General features: G+C 41.5%; 2 protein-coding genes and 1 long non-coding RNA gene across 3 annotated transcripts; 2 read left to right on the top strand and 1 right to left on the bottom strand.

The window, feature by feature from the left end:
- Positions 1 to 2,145: 2,145 nt before the first annotated feature.
- LOC120441208 lies at positions 2,146 to 14,340 on the bottom strand. Its single transcript, XR_005613881.1, has 3 exons — positions 14,202 to 14,340; positions 13,981 to 14,048; positions 2,146 to 3,713 (listed from the first exon to the last, which is right to left on the bottom strand). It is a non-coding gene; the product is annotated as an uncharacterized LOC120441208 (long non-coding RNA).
- Positions 5,732 to 16,160, top strand: LOC116318342 (mucin-5AC-like). Its single transcript, XM_031737329.2, has 2 exons — positions 5,732 to 13,138; positions 14,137 to 16,160. Exons 1-2 carry the CDS (start codon positions 5,794 to 5,796, stop codon positions 14,844 to 14,846), a joined length of 8,055 nt encoding a protein of 2,684 aa, XP_031593189.2. The 5' UTR covers positions 5,732 to 5,793; the 3' UTR covers positions 14,847 to 16,160.
- Positions 16,161 to 16,805: 645 nt separating this feature from the next.
- fam185a (family with sequence similarity 185 member A) lies at positions 16,806 to 20,768 on the top strand. Its single transcript, XM_031737263.2, has 8 exons — positions 16,806 to 17,339; positions 17,427 to 17,536; positions 18,481 to 18,573; positions 18,756 to 18,894; positions 19,704 to 19,745; positions 19,839 to 19,934; positions 20,022 to 20,156; positions 20,312 to 20,768. Exons 1-8 carry the CDS (start codon positions 16,904 to 16,906, stop codon positions 20,422 to 20,424), a joined length of 1,164 nt encoding a protein of 387 aa, XP_031593123.1. The 5' UTR covers positions 16,806 to 16,903; the 3' UTR covers positions 20,425 to 20,768.
- Positions 20,769 to 20,976: the final 208 nt, after the last annotated feature.

Genomic DNA, 20,976 nt, shown 5'->3' with positions numbered 1-20,976 from the left:
TCTGATTTCCAGTCCAGTCCTTGTACCATACAAAGAGGAATGTTTTTGTTGTTGTTTCTTAAGCCACGTAACACTGACCTATGAATCATTCAAGGATAAAAGGCACCATCACTGGGCCTCCATTTTAGCCACACAATATGAACTTTTATTGTGTATACACATAACAGAAGCTATTTTTAAATTGTATGTTTAGGCAATTTTTACTAGCAGTTCGCTGCAATAAAAGGGAATTTGTTCACTTTTCTTGAGTTGAATCTAAAAAAATGTCAAGGATAGCAAAGCTTAACAGGCATAAAATAGTTTTTGCACCACCGAGATTAAACTTAGCATGCTTTGCAGTGAGTCCTTGAAAAATCTGAGGAAACTGGACAAGTGGAGGACCAAAGAAGAAGTGGCAGGGCTAAAAAATTATCCATAGTAGATGGACAAGTTGCTATACTGTATTTCCATTTTTTATTCACGTTTCAATAAATTACTGCACCTATGTCACCATATATTACTAGTTTAAATTAGTTTTTTTCATTAATTATGAGTCATCTCAGATTAGTTTTAACATGAATTCGCACATACTGTCATAGTTAGACTTTCCTGTCCAGACAGATAGACAGAAATAAGTATGAATTTTATAGTTTCGTGAGTCCATGTTGTTCATTCAACAAAAACAGTGTTTTTAATCAGAATCATAATTTTGCATTTTTTTTTTATCTCTACCAAAAACATCTGGTATGTTCTTGTGGTTTTAAAATGTTTTTTGTGATGACAGAAAATTCAAAATCCCCATAAATGCATTTTTCTATGGGGTTGTAATAAAAAAACATCTGTGAAGGATTCACGTATGTTCTGTCTTTTTTTTTAATTGCAGTTTTTCTAAAGAATTGGACACCTTTTTTAAAAGTTTTATTATCATTCTTCAACGCAGCGTTTCTTCAATTGAGCTAGCACCCCCTAGTGGTAGACTTGATTACTACAGTTATCCATCCATTCTCTTCCATCCATTCGCTTCCGCTTATCCTAAGGGTGGCGAGGGCTGCAGGATTTTTTTTTTCTTTTACTGTTAATTTAAAATACGAGTCATACATAATTCCTAAAACGATTAAAAAAACTAAAATGTGCTTGATTAACCACACTCTATATTTAACACTCATGTTCTCATTCGGGTCAGATGGTAATAAAGGACAAAAACCAAGAAAATGGATTAATGGTTGAAACGTAGCAGCAACGTGTGAAGGTAAAGATAAAAAAATAAGAAAGAAGAGAACTACATGTCTGCGTGAGACCAAAACAAAGCAGTGCAACTGATTTTTTTAAAAATCCAGTTTCTGAGAAAAAACGAATTTCAGGACATGGTGAAAAAATATTGTTTGCCATTATTTAAACGATGTAGCATTAAAGGTGTTTGTTATGCTCCTTTATAAGGGCGTGTGTTTTTCTCCCACAAGATTTCGCCCTTGTTGAGGGTTATTAAAAAGGTTTTAGAGCTATCATTGAACTGGGTTGTATGTAAACTTGTTTTCACTACTGAAAAAAAAAAATCACAAACTAGCCATAAGTCAAAATTTAACGTTATTATCTCAAAATCTTAAGGCATTGAGAAAATAACTTGAAACTTAAGGCTTTTATGTCAACATTTGGAGATGATAATGTGACATTTTGAGTATGATGAAAATACGTTTTTTAATTTATAAGACACTTCTAGGTTGTGCCAGCAGGTGGCAGTGAAGTAGTGGAAATGGATTGAAGGGCTTTTTGTGTGTGTTTGTTTTCCTGTGGAAATCACCCTGCTCACTGACCCTCACCACTGTGCCATCAAACCTTACTCATGTTGGGAGTGGTCAGCTGCACATGTTTTCATCACTATTGAACAACAACAAGTTAGTCGCTAGTTTAATTAAATGTAATATCTTAAAACTATTATTCATTTAATGTCAACGTTGGGCAATTAAAATTAAAACGCTGTCTTTCGTCACATACTAATATTAGATGAAAGATATCTCCCTGTTATGGCACTGAAACATTCCAGTCCCATAGCTGTCTCACTCATCCACATCTCTTTCTGAGCTCCTCTGGTTCCCATCTACTGCCTTGAAAGAAAAAGTCCTAATCTGTGCAGAGAGATCAGAAAGGTAGTGTACACAGTGTTCACAAGCGCTTACTCAAAAATGAGATTTGTTTATTTCTTTTGGCCAAAATAGCTCATTAGATTGCACACTGGCTCTTTAAACAGTTTTCACAGAGAAGAGAAGAAAGTTTGCAGTACATAGAGCTTATTTCTGGTTCCTATCACACAAGGCAGTGGAAAGATGATAACTCTTTACAGCATCTTCAGCAGAGGCAGAAAGTCCAGCTACCTGACTGCTATACTCAGGGACAGATTTGAGGTATCATTTTGTAACTGGGAGGGAAATGGCTTAATTTTTTATTTCCCCACAATTGGCATCTTCATTGACTTTATTATTGTTTTAAACATTAAACTTGGAGTAGATCAAATTCTGAAAATAACAACCAGCTCTCACAGTTTGGTTTTCTGCACTCTTACTCATGGCACGCTGGAATAATAAACAGTTTTATTGTTTTAACATTGTCAGGCAGCCATACTTTGCCTTTTACGTGCAGTGAAGTATTTTATGGTAACACCTGACTAATGTCATAATGTTTAGCAGTCTCTAAAAATATGACTGTGGAAGTGGTGCTGAGAAGAAGAAGGTTTAGTAAATAAGGGGTTTCTGCGGTGCGTTGAGGCACACCTTTCTGTAAGTTTATCTCTAGGCTATTGTCTGTGTATGATGCATGGTTTCTATTAAGCGCAGCTGGGACGTTTACAGTATGCAGCACAAATCTATTCAGTATGAACATCAGGTTATGATGGAAAACCGAACGGCTACGTCTCTGTAGAACCTTTACTACAAAACACGCTTCACACGTTTTTAAAAGAAAAAGCACCTCTCCTGCGATGGAAAAATACCTCTTTATTCTTTGTGCATGCCAGGGTCTCAGAAATGTCCGCTCCTGGTGGGCAGGCAGTGACAACAGCAGATAAGCTGTTCCCATGTTAAGCCCGCTTTCCATATCCCTTATCAGGATGAGGATTATAAAATATAAGTTTTAAACAATGTCTTAACGAATTCCAGGATTTTGGATTAAAAAACTAATTGACCTGACGTTATCTGGTGTTGGCTAGCTGTAGGAAATTCAGCCCAGATGTGAGGGACATTTGATTGTTTCACTTTTAGGAGTCACTATTAGTGTTCGATGAAAAACATTCTCACACATGGCAAAGGAATGCATCCGTTACTGCAGAATTAAAGATCCGGACACAGCCAAATCATGTGAATATGACTGTAGGCACATTTTCATAACAGAGAGGGATGAAGGGGACTTTACATTTGGGCCCATTCACATGATTAGGCCAGGTATTGCATCACAGAGCTGAATAATTATTTATTCTTGGCATGCGAGCCGGGAGGCAGTGGAATAACGCAGGTAGGGTTATACCTTCAGGCAGGCAGACTGAGTGTGGTGTTACAAGAGGCTGGCGCTGCACTACGACAGTTGTTGGGTTCACTCCAGTGCAGCTGGAAATGGGACACTTATGCACATAACAGACGCAAACGACGGCACTGGCTCCTCTGCCCGAAGTGGATGGAGATGAAGTGGTCTGCCAGGACGCCCAGGCAGCAGAGCCCGGACTGATGGTCAGATGTTTGTTCTAGTCTCTATGGAAGAAAAAAAAAGCACAGTGTTTACATGATCAGGGACAGAGAGTGGGCCTAGCCAACTCACCGAGGGAATTCAAAACACTGTATCCCAAAAGGGCACCATGAAGAGAAAAAAGCTGCAGTCCATAAATGGATAAAGCAGGAGTGAGGGTATTATCGGGAACAATGGAGTTGCTGACTGGGATCTGGAGCTGTCAAAGAAACAAAATGAATTCATTCAAATGAATCTAGCCTTTAAACGTCGATCGACTGCTCTCAAAACTCCAATCGTTCTCATTTCATCATGCGGCCCGTGCGTCAGGCTAGTTTGTTGTGGTTAAGCAGTAAATGTCAGAGATTTAGGGTTGGCTGCTCTGTAAAAGATGCAGCCCTGTGATAATAAATCAATACAGCCTAATGCTAAGAGAGCGTAAACATTTATCTCACACCATTTCCCAGTGTAAGTGTTGAAATACTGAAGTGCCTGTGAAAGGTGAAAGGACACTTATTCCTGGCTTTTATCCTGCCAACAGTTGTCAAATGTCAAATGAGCTCATAGCTGCATTAGCACAGCAGGAGAAGGAGGAGGAGGAGGAGAACCATCCAACTTGAAATTTAAAGCTAGACAGAGAAGGGTTACACAGATTACAATAGCCAAAACATTTTAAAATACTCCTCTCTGAGACCAACCGCAGGATTTAAAGCTGTTACGCTCTTAGACGATGCAGTTTCTCCAGATGCGTTCGTGACCTCGCAGACCGGCGATGTGCCGCATCCAGCCTTCTACTTCAATCGTTTTTCATTTCTAACCTGAGGCTTCCCACAGTGCTCTCACTAAACAAATGGTTTCCTTTGTCATTATTAAAGGACAGCTGAGAAATCTCTCAGCTGGTCAAATAGACACAGACAAAAAAGTGCGCAGAGATCGTGTCTCGGTCGATAAGTAAGATAATTTTAGTGGTCTAACAAGCATTAAAAACAGACACATTTCTGAAACATCAAACACTGGCATTGCATGCTATCACTCATATCTCATATCCTGTTGTGGGACTGACATTTACACTCGGGGTCCGAGAAACTAAAGCCTCATTATCCAAACTCCCTGTGAAGCAGATGCCTCATTTAGCTCATGTGACTCGGTTTTCTCTCTTTCCTGTTTTCTGACTATATGTAGACAAAACGAATTAGCCAAGACCCCAGATCACAGATGAACAGTCTGTACACGGTCAGATTAACCTCTCCACCCAGAGATTGCCTCACCGATCCCTGACACTTGTTGGGGGATTAGAACTGTCCGAATAAAGTCAATAGTACATGAGATATTTATCTCTTCTGGCACTGTGTTTTAATCAAATGGTCTTCTTAGATAAATCAGACATTCCTGCCCGCCATTAATCATGAGCTGAACTAAGCCTCACAGTTTACAGTAAAGTGAAGCATGCCCATTCAAATCTGAATAACAGCCTCTTGACTTCAGTCCATCAGTCGCTTTTTTGCTTCAAATGCATATTTTAACCTGTCACATGTGCCATTCACATGTTTGTGGACGCATTGTCAGGAAGCTCGGGACGCTCTTGCCAAAGCAACTGCGACACACATGCATATTCAAGTCCCTGATACATTTATCATTACAGCATAGAGGGAGAATGTGTTGCAAATGTTCTTCATTAACTGATGTGAGTGGAATTAGAATCAATTGTAATCCAATAAATGGTTAAGACATGTGCTTTCTAAAGTTTTCATGGTTTCTAATGTTTCCCAAGTGATTACTAACTGCTGCAGTTAATTCTGCTTCTATTATGAAGCAGAAATATCTTCGGATTTCCTCACGCTTCATGCATATCATCCACTATCTTAAAAACCAACCTCCTCTAACTTTTCTCTTTTATTTTCCCCTCCTTCTTTCTTCCTTCCTTCCTTTTTCTCAGATATCTCACAGATTCACTTTTCACTGCACAGCTCCATCATTTCCCACTCCCTCCTCTTCTCCCTCCCACCTTTCCTCTTTCTCTTGCTCTTGCCGCGCTTCTCACAAACTGAGGTGGGTGTTTTTACACTCTCTCCCTCCTCTCCCTTCACTCTTTGCTCTCAGGCTGCAATGAGGTTAACAGCCCTTTGCGTATGTGGGACCCTGCTGGCCTTCTCAAGTCTCTCTTGGATCACAGCAGACTCTGATGAAGGAATACTCCTTGTGGATAAAGGATTTGGCCCCTGCACTGTAACACTGACGCCTGGGGGGCCGTGCAGACAGGTGCAGCATGAGAGCACGTGCCCTTACTTACTCACTTTGCCACCGCTGAGGATTCACCTGCCACAGCAGCTCAAAGAGCTGGAGAAGATCGTGGAGGACCTGCAGAAGCTGAAGGACAGTGTGGATGAACTGCGAGAGATCTGCGCAGACTGTACAGTAAGCCAAACTGAGAGAGAGTGTGGAAGGCAAAGAGAGAATGAGCGTGAGACGCTGAGTGAGGGGACGGATAGACGTGAGGATGAGAGAAACTGGGTGAATGAGAGACTTCAAGAGAATGGTTTTAAACAAGAGTGCAGCACAGTCAGTGTTATGGAAGGAGATGGACACTTGGAAAAAACAGGCACTCAGGAAGAGAAAGAAAGAAAGAAATGGGAGACAGAAAGAGAGAGCAATGGAGGACTCATAAAAGAAAATGAGGAAGGAGAAACTCTGACAGAAGTGCTGGAAACTGATGGAACAACTCAATCGGACAGAGGAAAAGGAAAGGACAAAGTGGTTCCAACAAAGGTAAATACTGGTGGTGTAAATGAGGGAACAGTAGGAGAAAAGGTTGCTGACAAAAACAATAGGCAGGGGGAGAGAGACAGAAATAAAGACACCGCCGGAGAAGAGAATTCAAAGGGATATCAAGAGAATATTCTGGAGCATGGAAAAGAAAGAAAGACTTTCACTAATGTAAATAAAACTGAAGAAAGTGGTCATCACGTGTGGCAAGATAAAACAGAGGAAATAGAGACGCAAACTGAAGCCAGTGATAGGATAAAGATGTCAGAGAACCATGATGAGAATACAAATCAGGAGCAAGAGCAGAGCAGGGAGGAGAAGAAAAAGGAAATGGAAAAGAGAGTAAAAGTAGAGCAAAATAATGAGGAACGAAAACAGACCGAAAGCATCAGGCGCACTGAAAAAGAAAAGACTATAAAAGAGGGGGGCGAGGGCAGGGAGACGGGAAAGGAGATCAAAACAGAAGACGAAGAGACAGAGAGTGGAGAGGGAGACGTTGATAGAGAATTACCGTCCAGCAAAGCAACTAAAAGGACAGACTTTGTTTCAATCAGCCCAACTCCTCACTCTACAATTAACATAGCTCTAGGGCTAGACTCTGTGGACTCGAATGAAGCTACGTCATCTATTCCATCTCCCCCTCTGCCCAGCTCCACCTTGCATTATATCACAGATGTCAGTCACGAGATAACAACCCAAAACACAGGCCTTGTAGCAGCTGGGATTTCTAAGCCTCCAAAACCTGATGCAAAGACTCACACAGAAACTACAATGAGCACAGTGAGTGGACAACACATAACCAATCAAACTACTACATCGAGGCCAGGCCTCCACAGTCACATTAGTTCAACGACGACAACTACAGTCTCCAGAGCTCATCATCAGGATTTAACTGTAGGAGCTAAAAAGAACATGAGCTCAAATACTAAGATTGGAGCAAAACCTCTGCCAGGCCAAGGACCAAAGCCTGGCAAAAGACCAAAATACAACCAAAAGAAGCATCCTTTTCACCACAAACCCAGAATTGACCAAAGACCTAAACCTAAACCTGGAAAAGACCCAAAAGGAGTCGAAACTTCAAAACCTAAGCAAATAATTCCCCCTCATATTTTACCCACTGATCAAAATTTGAATAACAATTCTATACCTAAACATGGCCAAAATTATACACCTGATCAAAACAAGTTACCTATTCAAAAGTCAAAACCTAATGAAAAGACTGTGACTCCTATTTGGACACCTCCACCACATCATAGACCTCAGAATGAAAACACGACCAAATCTGATGAATATCCTGGAATTGACCAAGAGCACGAGTCTGATCACATTCCTGCTACTAATCAAACCGAGACTGAACCGCAAATGTCTTATTCTAATCAAGGTTCAACACTGCGAAACAAGACCAGACCGGATCTAACGAAAACAGCCCCCAACCAAAAGCCTAAAATCACCCAGATCATCCCTACAAAACCCAAACCTGTCCAAGAGCCTGAATCAAAAGAAAGTCCAACAGCTAGCTACACAGAAAAACCTAAACAAAAGGAGACATCTGATGAAAATCCCTCACAAGTGTCTAATTCTAATCAAGATTCAACACCGCGAAAGAAGACCATACCTGATCTAACAAAAACACCCGCTAACAAAAAGCCTAAAACCAGACAGAACATCCCTACAAAACCCAAACCTTTCCAAGATCGTGATTCAAAAGAAAGTTCAACAGCTAGCTATGCAGAAAAAGCTGAACAAAATGAGAAATCTGATGAAAATCCATCGCAAGTGCCTTATTCTAATCAAGATCCATTAACTGGAAAGACGACTATACCAGATCTACTGAAAACACCCCCCAACCAAAAGCCTAAAATCACCCAGATCATCCCTACAAAACCAAAACCTGTCCAAGAGCATGAATCAAAAGAAAGTCCAACAGCTAGCTACACAGAAAAACCTAACCAAAAGCAGACATCTGATGAAAATCCCTTACATGTGTCTAATTCTAATCAGGATTCAACACCGCGAAACAAGACCACACCTGATCTAATGAAAACACCCCCTAAGGAAAAGCCTAAAACCAGACAGAACATCCCTACAAAACCCAAACCTGTCCAAGAGCATGAATCAAAAGGTAGTTCAACAGCTGGCTATGCAGAAAAAGCTAAACAAAATGAGACATCTGATGAAAATCTATCACAAGTGCCTTATTCTAATCAAGAATTATCATCTGGAAAAAAGACTATACCGGATCTAATGAAAACACCCCCCAACCAAGAGCCTAAAATTAGCCAAATCATCCCTACAAAACCAAAACTGGCCCAAGAGCCTGAATCAAAAGAAAGTCCAACAGCTAGCTACACAGAAAAACCTAAACAAAAGGAGACAATTGATGAAAATCCCTCATATGTGTCTAATTCTAATCAGGATTCAACACCACGAAACAAGACCATACCTGATCTAACGAATACACCCCCTGAGGAAAACCCTAAAACCAGACAGCATGTCCCTACAGAACCCAAACCTGTCCAAGAGCATGAATCAAAAGTAAGTCCAACAGCTAGCTATGCAGAAAAAGGTAAACAAAATGAGACATCTGATGAAAATCCATCGCAAGTGCCTTATTCTAATCAAGCTCCATCATCTGGAAAGACCATATTGGATCTAACGAAAACACCCCCCAACCAAAAGCCTAAAACTAGCCAGATCATCCCTACAAAACCAAAACCTTTCCAAGAGCCTGAATCAAAAGGTAGTTCAACCGCTGGCTATGCAGAAAAACCTAAACAAAATGAGAAATCTGATGAAAATCCACAGCAAGTGTCTTTTTCTAATCAAGACCCAACATCTGGAAAGAAGACCATACCGGTTCTAACGAAAACACCCCCCAACCAAAAGCCTAAAATTAGCCAGATCATCCCTACAAAGCACAAACCTGTCCAAGACCCTAAAGCAAAAGGAAGTCCAACAGCTAGCTACACAGAAAAACCTAAACAAAAGCAGACATCTGGTGAAAATCCCTCACAAGTGTCTAATTCTAATCAGGATTCAACACCGCGAAACAAGACCACACCTGATCTACTGAAAACACCCCCTGAGGAAAACCCTAAAACCAGACAGAATGTCCCTACAAAACCCAAACCTGTCCAAGAGCATGAATCAAAAGTAAGTCCAACAGCTAGCTATGCAGAAAAAGCTAAACAAAATGAGAAATCTGATGAAAATCCACTGCAAGCGCCTTATTCTAATCAAGATCCATCATCTGGAAAGAAGACCATATTGGATCTAACGAAAACACCCCCCAACCAAAAGCCTAAAACCAGACACAACATCCCTACAAAACCAAAACCTGTCCAAGAGCCTGAATCAAAAGAAAGTCCAACAGCTAGCTACACAGAAAAACCTAACCAAAAGCAGACATTTGATGAAAATCCCTCACTCATCTCCAATTCTACTCAAGATTCAACATCTGGAAAAAAGACCATGCCTGATCTACCAAAAACACCCCCCAACCAAAAGCCTAAAATCACCCAGATCATCCCTACAAAACCCAAACCTGTCCAAGAGCCTGAATCAAAAGAAAGCCCAACAGCTAGCTACACAGAAAAACCTAAACAAAAGGAGACATCTGATGAAAATCCATCGCAAGTGTCTAATTCTAATCAAGCTCCATCATCTGGAAAGAAGACCATACCAGATCTAATGAAAACAGCTCCCAACCAAAAGCCTAAAACTAGCCAGATCATCCCTACAAAACCCAAACCTGTCCAAGAGCCTGAATCAAAAGAAAGTTCAACAGCTAGCTACACAGAAAAACCTAAACAAAAGGAGACATTTGATGAAAATCTCTTGTACATCTCCAATTCTACTCAAGATTCAACATCTGGAAAGAAGACCATGCCTGATCTACCAAAAACACCCCCCAACCAAAAGCCTAAAATCACCCAGATCATCCCTACAAAACCCAAACCTGTCCAAGCGCCTGAATCAAAAGAAAGCCCAACAGCTAGCTATACAGAAAAACCTAAACAAAAGGAGACATCTGATGAAAATCCATCGCAAGTGTCTAATTCTAATCAAGATCCATCATCTGGAAAGAAGATCATGCCTGATCTACCAAAAACACCCCCCAACCAAAAGCCTAAAATCACCCAGATCATCCCTACAAAACCCAAACCTGTCCAAGCGCCTGAATCAAAAGAAAGCCCAACAGCTAGCTATACAGAAAAACCTAAACAAAAGGAGACATCTGATGAAAATCCATCGCAAGTGTCTAATTCTAATCAAGATCCATCATCTGGAAAGAAGACCATACCGGATCTAATGAAAACAGCTCCCAACCAAAAGCCTAAAATTAGCCAGATCATCCCTACAAAACCCAAACCTGTCCAAGAGCATGACTCAAAAGTTAGTCCAACAGCTAGCTACACAGAAAAACTTAAACAAAAGGAGACATCTGATAAAAATCCATCGCAAGTGTCTAATTCTAATCAAGATCCATCATCTGGAAAGAAGACCATACCGGATCTAATGAAAACAGCTCCCAACCAAAAGCCTAAAATTAGCCAGATCATCCCTACAAAACCCAAACCTGTCCAAGAGCATGACTCAAAAGTTAGTCCAACAGCTAGCTACACAGAAAAACTTAAACAAAAGGAGACATCTGATAAAAATCCATCGCAAGTGTCTAATTCTAATCAAGATTTAATACCTGGAAAGAAGACCACACCTGATCTACTGATAACACCCCCCAAACAAAAGCCTAAAACCAAACAGAGCATCCCTACAAAACCCAAACCTGTCCAAGTGCCTGAATCAAAAGAAAGTTCAACAGCTAGCTACACAGAAAAACCTAAACAAAAGGAGACATCTGATGAAAATCCATCGCAAGTGTCTAATTCTAATCAAGCTCCATCATCTGGAAAGAAGACCATACCGGATCTAATGAAATCAGCTCCCAACCAAAAGCCTAAAATTAGCCAGATCATCCCTACAAAACCCAAACCTGTCCAAGAGCATGACTCAAAAGTTAGTCCAACAGCTAGCTACACAGAAAAACCTAAACAAAAGGAGACATTTGATGAAAATCTCTCGTACATCTCCAATTCTACTCAAGATTCAACATCTGGAAAAAAGACCATGCCTGATCTACCAAAAACACCCCCCAACCAAAAGCCTAAAATCACCCAGATCATCCCTACAAAACCCAAACCTGTCCAAGAGCCTGAATCAAAAGAAAGCCCAACAGCTAGCTACACAGAAAAACCTAAACAAAAGGAGACATCTGATGAAAATCCATCGCAAGTGTCTAATTCTAATCAAGATCCATCATCTGGAAAGAAGACCATGCCTGATTTGCTGAAAACAGCACCCAGCCAAAAGCCTAAAACTAGCCAGAACATTCCTGTGACACCTAAACCCACCCAAAAGCCTGAATCAAAAGAAAGTCCAACAGCTAGATATACAGAAATACCTAACCAAAAGGAGACATTTGATGAAAATCTCTCATACATCTCCAATTCTACTCAAGATTCAACATCTGGAAAGAAGACCATACCGGATCTAACGAAAACACCCCCTAACCAAAAGCCTAAAACCAGACAGAACATCCCTACAAAATCCAAAACTTATCAAGTGCCCAACCAACCAAGACATACAAAACCTGGGACAAGCTTCAAGCCAAAACCGAATGTAAGGCCCAAAACTGGCCCCAAACCACCAGAAACCAGTCACAACTTTAAAACACCTAAGCCTGGAGAAACGCCTAATCTGAATGCCAAGCCTGCACCTCGGGCAGAGTCGAATAGAACGTCAAAACCAAGGCTTCCCTTCATTTACCGACCACGAAGCATGCCTACAGTTAGGCCAGGAGCAACACCAATTCAAAGGCCAAAACCAGCAGTGCAACCAAAGCTAAGTCCAAAGACCAAAACAAATCCACCTAACATCAGCTGGACTACTTCAGATCACACCCAAACCTCTCAAATCAACACACCTTCTACATCTGGCCCCATAAAGCATACTGCTGAAGTGACTCATTCCCCAGGGGACAGAGAGTTCAATCCCAGTCTAAGGAAAACTATCACTCCAGGTCCAAAGACCTCCAACAGTCTGGAAAATGGAGCCTTCCCTCACCTTCAAAGCCTGCCTGAAGATTCCACTATGAGCCCAAACAACAGGATTGTGTCTGATCTGAGGCCACAAACAGCCAGTCAACCAGCATCAATCCCAATGACAACAAAACCAAACAAAATCATCCGTGGGATCCTCACAAGTGTTATCCCTAGCACCACTCCAGGATCCTCACAGTCAGATATAATTACAAATTCTGGCTCAGACACACAAACTGAGAAACATCACAAGATGGACGAAATAGCTCCTGCATTCTCTACAACTCCTTCTCCCATATCTCACACTATCTCTCCACCCAGCCCTGACTTCAGGTCAACAACTGCGACCACCCCTGGTCCCAAGCGCCCCGAGCTCCCCGAGCTCCCCGAGCTCGCGGCCGAAGCTTCCACTCCCAGTGCACGTGAGTTACGAGTGAAAATCAACCAGGTGGCCGCTTTCTTCAATAACAGCCTGAGTCCTAATGGCAGACCACCAAACATGCATCACAAAGACCACTCAGAAGAGAACCAGGGAGGCAGCAGGCCTGACAGCACGGACGGCAAACTGCCAACAGACAAACCACCTAAAGGCAAGAGATTCTCTTTTATGCTATCACACTGATTCTGTTTTGTCTCTGTGTGCTTGTGAAATGTAAACTGTTTCTGCCAGTCAGCTGCAAAGATATGCTAGTGATCGATGCAGATTATACTGGGCTTGAAATGCGAAGCACGCATACATTCAAGGCTGAGAAATGTGCAATGAATTGTGCCACATTAGTATTTGAATGCTTATTACTTTATTACTACTCAAAAAGACATAAATAAGACCACTAATAATGACCTAAGCTGAAAGAAATTAAGCAATACAATCTCATAGCAAACTCTAATGATCCTCATAATATAATTATGTGGGCAGATTTGTATCATACATCACTGGCTATTATTTGTCAAAGGAGGAATCTGCATGTGTGCAAAATGTGTCACTCCTAATGAATGTCATGACTAAAGATAAAACCACAACTATGCAAAGACCAACAGCTTTAAACCATCCTTTTGTGGAGAGCTGTTTACAGAGAGTGAACTCAACAAGTGGCTATTTTCTTCCCGGCAATTAATTGAAATAATATTTACCAGCATCCATGACATCATAGAGTAAAAACTGAAGGTTAATAGGATTTTAGATGCACGCTTTTCTTTCTCTAACTGCCTGTTATTGCCTCATTTCAGCTTTTTTTTAATAAGTCAGGAGGAAAATATAGGAAAGTTGGACTAGAAAATCAATTATTTTAAAGATGAAATTATTAAACTTCCTTTAGGTTTATCCCTCCAACACCATTTCTGTTTTAAACGATGTCTTTTCATCTACCGTGGAGGTCCACTTTGAAGGCCCTCACACACAGTAACTCTTTTTATGGTGGAAAAGCTCACTGACCTGATGCACTCGTGACCTCAGCCAGCTCATTTCACGAATAAATCCCAGCTGCGAGATGATAATATCACCTGGAATATGAGAGCAAAAACAGGGCTTAAATAAAGCAGGGCTTACTGGCTTTTTAAGAAATGTGTCATTTCTTCCATTGTGTTACAGTTACCATGCTACCGAGAGACTGCTCGGACCACCTGCTCAGGGGAAAAACAAAAAGCGGGCTTTACCTGGTGACCCCTGACCTCCGCACTAGTAGCTTCTCGGTGTACTGCGAGATGGAGCAGGAGGGTGGAGGGTGGACCGTCCTGCAGCGCCGCCAGGACGGCAGCGTGAGCTTCAACCGCACCTGGGCAGAATACCAATCCGGCTTCGGGGAGCTGGACGGAGGGGAGTTTTGGCTGGGCAACAACATCATCCACCTGCTGACCCGCGACAGGGAGATGGTGCTGCGGGTGGAGCTGGAGGATTTTGACGGGTTGACGGGGTATGCGCAGTACGAGCAGTTCAAGGTGGCCAGCGAACGCCTGCGCTATAGACTGACAGTAGGCAGTTACTCGGGCACCGCAGGTAATGCTCTCCGCTTCAGCAAAAACTACGACCACAGCAACAGGGCGTTCACCACGCCGGACAGGGACCACGACCGCTACCCCTCCGGGAACTGCGGGGCCTACTACAGCTCCGGCTGGTGGTTTGACGCCTGCATGAGCGCAAACCTTAACGGGAGATATTACGATGGGAGGTACAAAGGTGTGCGAAATGGGATTTTCTGGGGGACATGGCACAACATATTATCAGAGTACTACCCCACCAATGAGAGACAGTCTTTTAAGAGAGTGAGGATGATGATCAGACCTAAGGGCTTTGTGCCATAAGATGTGCTGGGGAAAGAAAACAAGGGTTTAAATACCATCTTTAACGATAAGCCCGCAGGATACTCCATAAAAGTTTAATAATGAAATCTTGTGTACGCGCCACACTATTTAACCAGTAAGACAATACTGCCGCCTTGTGGTGTTTTCTATAATGTGTTGTTTACAATAACAGAGGATGTATATACTAGTGACAAAAGCAGGGTTGCTTAGTTTCTTTTATAACCTTTTCATAATAAAGTTATAACATTAATTTTGTCGAAAGGGGAATTTGAAAATGAAGAAAATCTTCATGTGAAGAGTTATTTTTCTACCAGTGATATGAATCCAGGGTGACCAGGTGCCCCACTTCACGTGGGACTGCATGGCATGTTTATCCTTGTGCCCCCCTTCAGTCCAACCCAGGCCCCGCATTTTAAGAAACATGTGACTCAGACAGAGATGTGGCGATCCGTGGATGCGTCGTTATCAAACAGTAGGATTATTAGGGCTGTAGAATAAGGAAATATAAGAGTGCACAAAGACTATAAAGCTCGTTACATACGCACCGGTTTCAAATAAATTGTCATTCCTATCACACCGATGCTAACCCTGACACCAGCATAGTTTTTGTGTAATTATTTTTTATTTATTTCTTCAGTAACAAAACAAACGGTTTGCCCCACATGTAGTCTGTTGGGATCTGGTCACCGTGACGGGTATGTAGCATAAGAGACTTTTATTACATGTACTGGAAGGGCAGTTCATAGATTGAAGCTGTCTGTGGTGTGTTGAATGCTTTTGTTTTGTTAAAATGAATAAAATGAGTTTACAGAAGCATTTGCATTCAGTTCGTTTTCCTCTGTAATAATCAGCAGCACAGATTCACCAAAATCCAATAACAAATATAGTTAAATTAAAAATAACTACAAGTGCAACACCAGGGTCTTCCGACTCATGACAGGCTGCTCCACCCCCACCAGGCTTCGGTAACAGGGGTCCAAACTCATTTTTTCCTACAACCTTTGCGACGAACCTAACGTCACTTCCGACCTGATAGCGTAATCCGACTGATTGGACAGAACCAGTAGAGGGGCGGTTCTAAGTTTCCGCCGTTTACGCAAGACGCTACATCCGGTTTGTTAAGCGTATGAGAGTGTCACGGAGCAACACCAGAAGTCGATTACTTCCCCTTCAACTCAAAATCATAAACTTAAAAAAAAAAAAAAAAAGTAAGGTGATGTGGAAAATTATGATTTTTAATATTGGACAGTCCACAGAGCATAGAGAGTAGAAGAGGTTTTGGAAAGCTTGAGCTTAGTGCAAAGCAAATATGATGTTTTGTTTGAAAGATTGTTTAGGAATATTCAGTAAAGTTTGTCAGCCGATGCCTTGCAATAGGTCTTGTTATGCTGACCTTGTGGCAGCACCTGAGAAATTACTTGTCCTGTGCAATACTGCAGATTTTGTTATGATCCAAACTTTCAATGATCACCAAATCACTGTGATTAAAAATTAGTTAACAAAACGTGCGAACTAATTATGTGCTATAGACTATAACTAAAATAGACGTGACAGTAAACACAAAAAAGGTTCAGATGCTTTTTATTGTGGATGTTTGAGGTATAATTTTTCATAAAAATAAATAAAGAATTAATTTAACACTATTCAGTGGACGATACACTGAACTTAGATGATAGAAACAATGTATCAATCCTGGTAGTATCGCTCTGATACCAACATTGTTATCGATAATACTGCTTTTTAGATCGATCCGCCCACCTCTAGAAAATTAGTTCAATCTTGTGCTGAAATCTTTGTGATTAAAACATAAATATATTGCACAGAAGGGTAAATGAATTAGAGTTTAGTCTTGAACCAGCTATTACGGAGGTGCTGTAAACACAGTATATACAGTTTTTAGGATCTCTTGCGCACATATTTTTCGTGAAGCTTTTAATCTGAAATGTCATACCGGAAACGTTTTGTCTCGAAGCCGTGCTTCGATCTTGAGTGAATGACGGCGTGTTTATAGTGGGTCTTGTGGCTGCAGTCAGGCGTGGATTAGTTGATTTACCGAGATGTTTTGGGGATCAGCAGGTCAGCGGGGATCTGTCGGGCTTCTCCGCTGCTGGTCCCTGACGGTCAGCCCCAAGACTCTCACACCCACCCGGTGTCCTCTGCACACTCCACGCTCTCTCTCGTTCTCTGCCCCCCTAAAGTCTCCTGCTCATGAAGAGGTGAAGCAGCCTCTGAGGCGGTGGGATCTGGCGGTGAGCCCCTTCACCACTGTGCGCGCACAGATAGGCTGCAACATATCCATCCACCCGCTGGACCCGCACACCTACCCCGAGGCTGATCGAGCCTTCATAACAGTCCACGGGCCAGACAAGGGGCAGGAAGTCAGTCTGGACCGGTTAAAGGTCCACTATGATGACCGGGGCAAAGAGCTCCTAATATCCGCTGAGACGGTGGACAGCGACGTGTCCATCGAAATGTCTGCACCCATCAAAAGCAGTGAGTGTGTCTATGACAGGGGATCCAGACTAAAGTGATCCTGCGCTCTGCGTCTTTGAATAATTTCTGTATGTGAACTTTTGTCAGATCTCTTCATTACTACTCAAGGAAAGGGCAGCGTTCAAGTTAAGAACATGGAGTGTGATATCTGCAAGGTGCGAACAGAAAAGGGGAACTGCCTGCTGCACTCTGTCAAGGTGGGTATTGGCAACACATGTCAGGCCTGCAATTAATCGGTCCTACTGTTTGGAGCAATTTACCCACACTATGTCTTTCTCAGGCTTGCTTATTTTACAAAGACAAAGACAAACCACACACTCCTCTGCTAAAACAGCTCAGCCCTGACCTTCATCTATCAAAACATTTACTGACCATGACTGTTGATCCTTAAACACTTGAGCTGAAGGCAAGTGGACTTCTTCACTGGCCTGGGAATCAAGTTGTAATTCCCCTGGAATTAAATTGAATTTCCATGTATTTTACCTGAATTTACGATGCAGTTATATTTACCTACAAAGACTTGGCTGATAATTCAAGTTTTTACAGGAACGAAGAAATAATTATACTCTAAGCAATTTTAAGTAATGTGTAGTTTCTGGGTATTTTAGTGAAAAGACAAACAAAATTTCCCCATCTTACACTGTAAATGCACTGCACCTTCATATTGTAGTGGCTTCACCTTGCCTTTTTACATTTTGCATGATCAATTATATTGATGTGCATCATGCATGGTCCACTATTCAGCTGTCCTCTTATATTACATATAAAATATGTGATGAGGACTGTTGTTTTTTCAACAATCCTGGAAATTATGCACTACCTAAATTACTAATGTAATACTTGAAATGGCTCACAGTATAATTTGTCTCTTTTACTTTAAAATACCTGAAGTTACACCCTGTGGAAGTAGTCCTGAAAATTGTCCTGTGAGTCATTAAGGTCACACCGGTCAAGGTACAAGTTGTTGGAAAGACATCTCAAGACTGGATCACAGGTGGCTGGCAGTTTGTGTTGTAGGCCACCACCTTTGTTCAATGTCAGTTGTCCCTTTTCTGTTATTTCAAATCATCTGTCTTCTCTATGCAAACTGTGAGCATCCTGAAAAGAGCACCCTTTCTCATCTTTTCCTGTCTTATTTCAGGCTCATCAGGTTGAGGTGCAATCCCACGAAGGGCATGTTACAGGTGTGGGCACAATCAATGGCAACGTGGTCATCAGCACTGGTGGAGACAGTGTAAGGATAACTGTTATTTCTACGTGTTAGTCCTTATACTCAGCAGTCATTAGGGGGCAGCAGTACCCTGAAATATGCGTTAGCAGTGTTGAGTTTCATGTTTTCCTTTTTTTGATCTGAGGTTATTACTTAAAACAAACAACATCAAAAAACCTGTGTAGTGAACAGTTCTACGTTTACAGGCAGTGGATGTCAAGAAGCTCCAGGGCACCAAGATGAATGTGTCAACAGAGCACGGCCCTCTGAAGGTCAAAGCCATCTACGCAGAGTCCACCTGCATCTTATCCCGTTCGGGGAGAGTGAACCTAGGGCACGTACACGGTGAGCAAAAGCGACCATCCATCATTCATTTTTAATAATAAATTTGTAACTCCATGAAACTACTTGTGTGGTTATTACGACAGCCAGAGCACAATGCAAAACGAGCCAATAAGCAATTAAATATTTTGACTCTACTACACATTAGATTGTTTACATTATGATAGTTTAGTTTTTGATATAAAAAAAATCTATTTTTTGCCAGTGGTTAAAAATATATGCCAAATCAAGATCTCACTGACAGCTATCGAGCCCAACAGTGTGCAAAGTTGGAACAAATACAACCGACTTCAGTATTAAAATACTGTTGGCGGGTTAACACACAGGCAATAATAATCTAACCTAACACAAAATGGACAAATCTGCACAAAGAGGTTGCTTTTTTTGTACACTGTATTACGTTACAGTACATTTTGTACACAGCTGCTTTATGTTACTTGCTTGGTAAAGCAGGACTTTGGTATGTCAGGAATCCCGGGCTCGGATCAGAGGTGATTTAACTGCAATGTGGTTGTAATTTATCCGAACTCTCTCAACTTGTTACTCGTTTCTGAAAAGCTATGAAACAATGTAGTTTTAAGAAGACTAATTCTTCAAAGCCAAGATGAGATCAGAAGGACAAGGAGCTTTATGATGTGTAGTAAGAAAAATGCACCATTGATGCAGACTTTTCCTTTTCTTCCTGATAATGATGAGCCTCAGACTCCAACACATGCATGGAAACAATTATCTTGTTGACTCAGAGCTGCAGGCTTGTGATATGTACAGTCTTATAAGTGTTATCATTAATTATGTGCTTTCGTTAATTAAAGGTGAGACTACTGTGAAGAACACGTGTGGAGATACAGTTATAGGTGAGCAGGTCGACCGACTGCACAGTACCCTTTATATGGTCCCCGTCAGTGGAAGGAAAACAAAACACCCAAGGCTTTGCTTTGCTTTTTCAGATGGTTCAAATAGCTTCCTGAAGGTTTCCTCTGACAGCGGAGGCATCGACGTCTACGTGGGAGACGGTGGCACTGCTGAGCTTCACAGTCAGCAAGGTAAACACACATTACACGAGCAACTTTCTTTGTTACATCTTTTGATGTGTCATATTGTTTTTCTCCTTCATTCTGTGTCTTACGTAGGAGCGGTGAGCGTGCGTGTGCCTTCCTCATTAAGAGCTGGGGTGAGGCTTTGTGGGACATCGGTGGATATCAGCCCAGAGGTTGTTCTGCATGGAGTAGAAAACAGCATGTCTGAAGGCCACACCACAGTTACTGGTAAGCTCTTAACCTTCTTTATAACGCTTCCCTGCGGCACGGTTAATGTGCCATATCCTAAAACAAGTAATTACATAAACAATGTTCTGTCCATAATCTGCCTCTGCTTTTTTTTCCCTCGTACTTTTATGTGCCCTGTTCTGTGTTTCTTTCAGGCTACATGAATGTAGAGCCTCCAGCTAATCAGTGGGTTAAAGCTCAAGCAGACAGAGGCTCCATCAGACTGACCCTACAAAGCTGGTTTGAGTCCCGGAGGCTGGTCAGCTGAATGTCCCGTTTTTTTCCTAGAATCATAATGATGCATCGCTGAACTGGGAGTTAAAAAATTTACAAGAAAGAGCCAAACATTACTGCAGCTGTAAGAGACTGAATGCTAATTTAACTCTTTGCTCAGGATATACTGCATTATAATCTGAAGTATATTACAAATGTTCTATGTGTGTAAGAAGCCACTGTACATACAGACTACAGTGAGATTATGTGTGCACCAAACTGTTGGAATGTTTTGGATGTTTAAAAAAAAAAAAGTTTTGCTCATGTTTTTTTTGGTCCAAGTTTACCGAATGTTACTGGATGCTACCTCAAACTATGAAAGCACCGTTGAATACCTTGCACCTCTCCACTGTTACCCTGGTGTTCAGCTCTAATTAATTATGGAGTCACATATTTGGAAATATTACTTTAAAACTGAATTTTGCAGCTAGCAGCTTGTCAGTAGCATGATTGGATTTAAGAACAACATTTACGTCGTTTCCCAGAAGAAAACTTGTGCAGACGTTTACCAATCTGCAAACTGTGGAACAATTTTAGAATGTTCCTG

This window comes from Oreochromis aureus, linkage group 7 (genome assembly GCF_013358895.1).
Source record: "Oreochromis aureus strain Israel breed Guangdong linkage group 7, ZZ_aureus, whole genome shotgun sequence".
NCBI lineage: Eukaryota > Metazoa > Chordata > Actinopteri > Cichliformes > Cichlidae > Oreochromis > Oreochromis aureus.
This window is presented reverse-complemented; position numbering and strand designations above follow the sequence as displayed.

Excerpts from the sequence above, each read along its gene's own strand:
- fam185a (XM_031737263.2), top strand. The coding sequence starts at position 16,904 with ATGTTTTGGGGATCAGCAGGTCAGCGGGGATCTGTCGGGCTTCTCCGC. Across the intron at positions 17,340-17,426 it reads GTCTGCACCCATCAAAAGCA|ATCTCTTCATTACTACTCAA; the intron begins GTGAGTGTGTCT and ends AACTTTTGTCAG. Across the intron at positions 19,746-19,838 it reads GTGTGGAGATACAGTTATAG|ATGGTTCAAATAGCTTCCTG; the intron begins GTGAGCAGGTCG and ends TTGCTTTTTCAG.
- LOC116318342 (XM_031737329.2), top strand. The coding sequence starts at position 5,794 with ATGAGGTTAACAGCCCTTTGCGTATGTGGGACCCTGCTGGCCTTCTCA. Across the intron at positions 13,139-14,136 it reads AACAGACAAACCACCTAAAG|TTACCATGCTACCGAGAGAC; the intron begins GCAAGAGATTCT and ends ATTGTGTTACAG.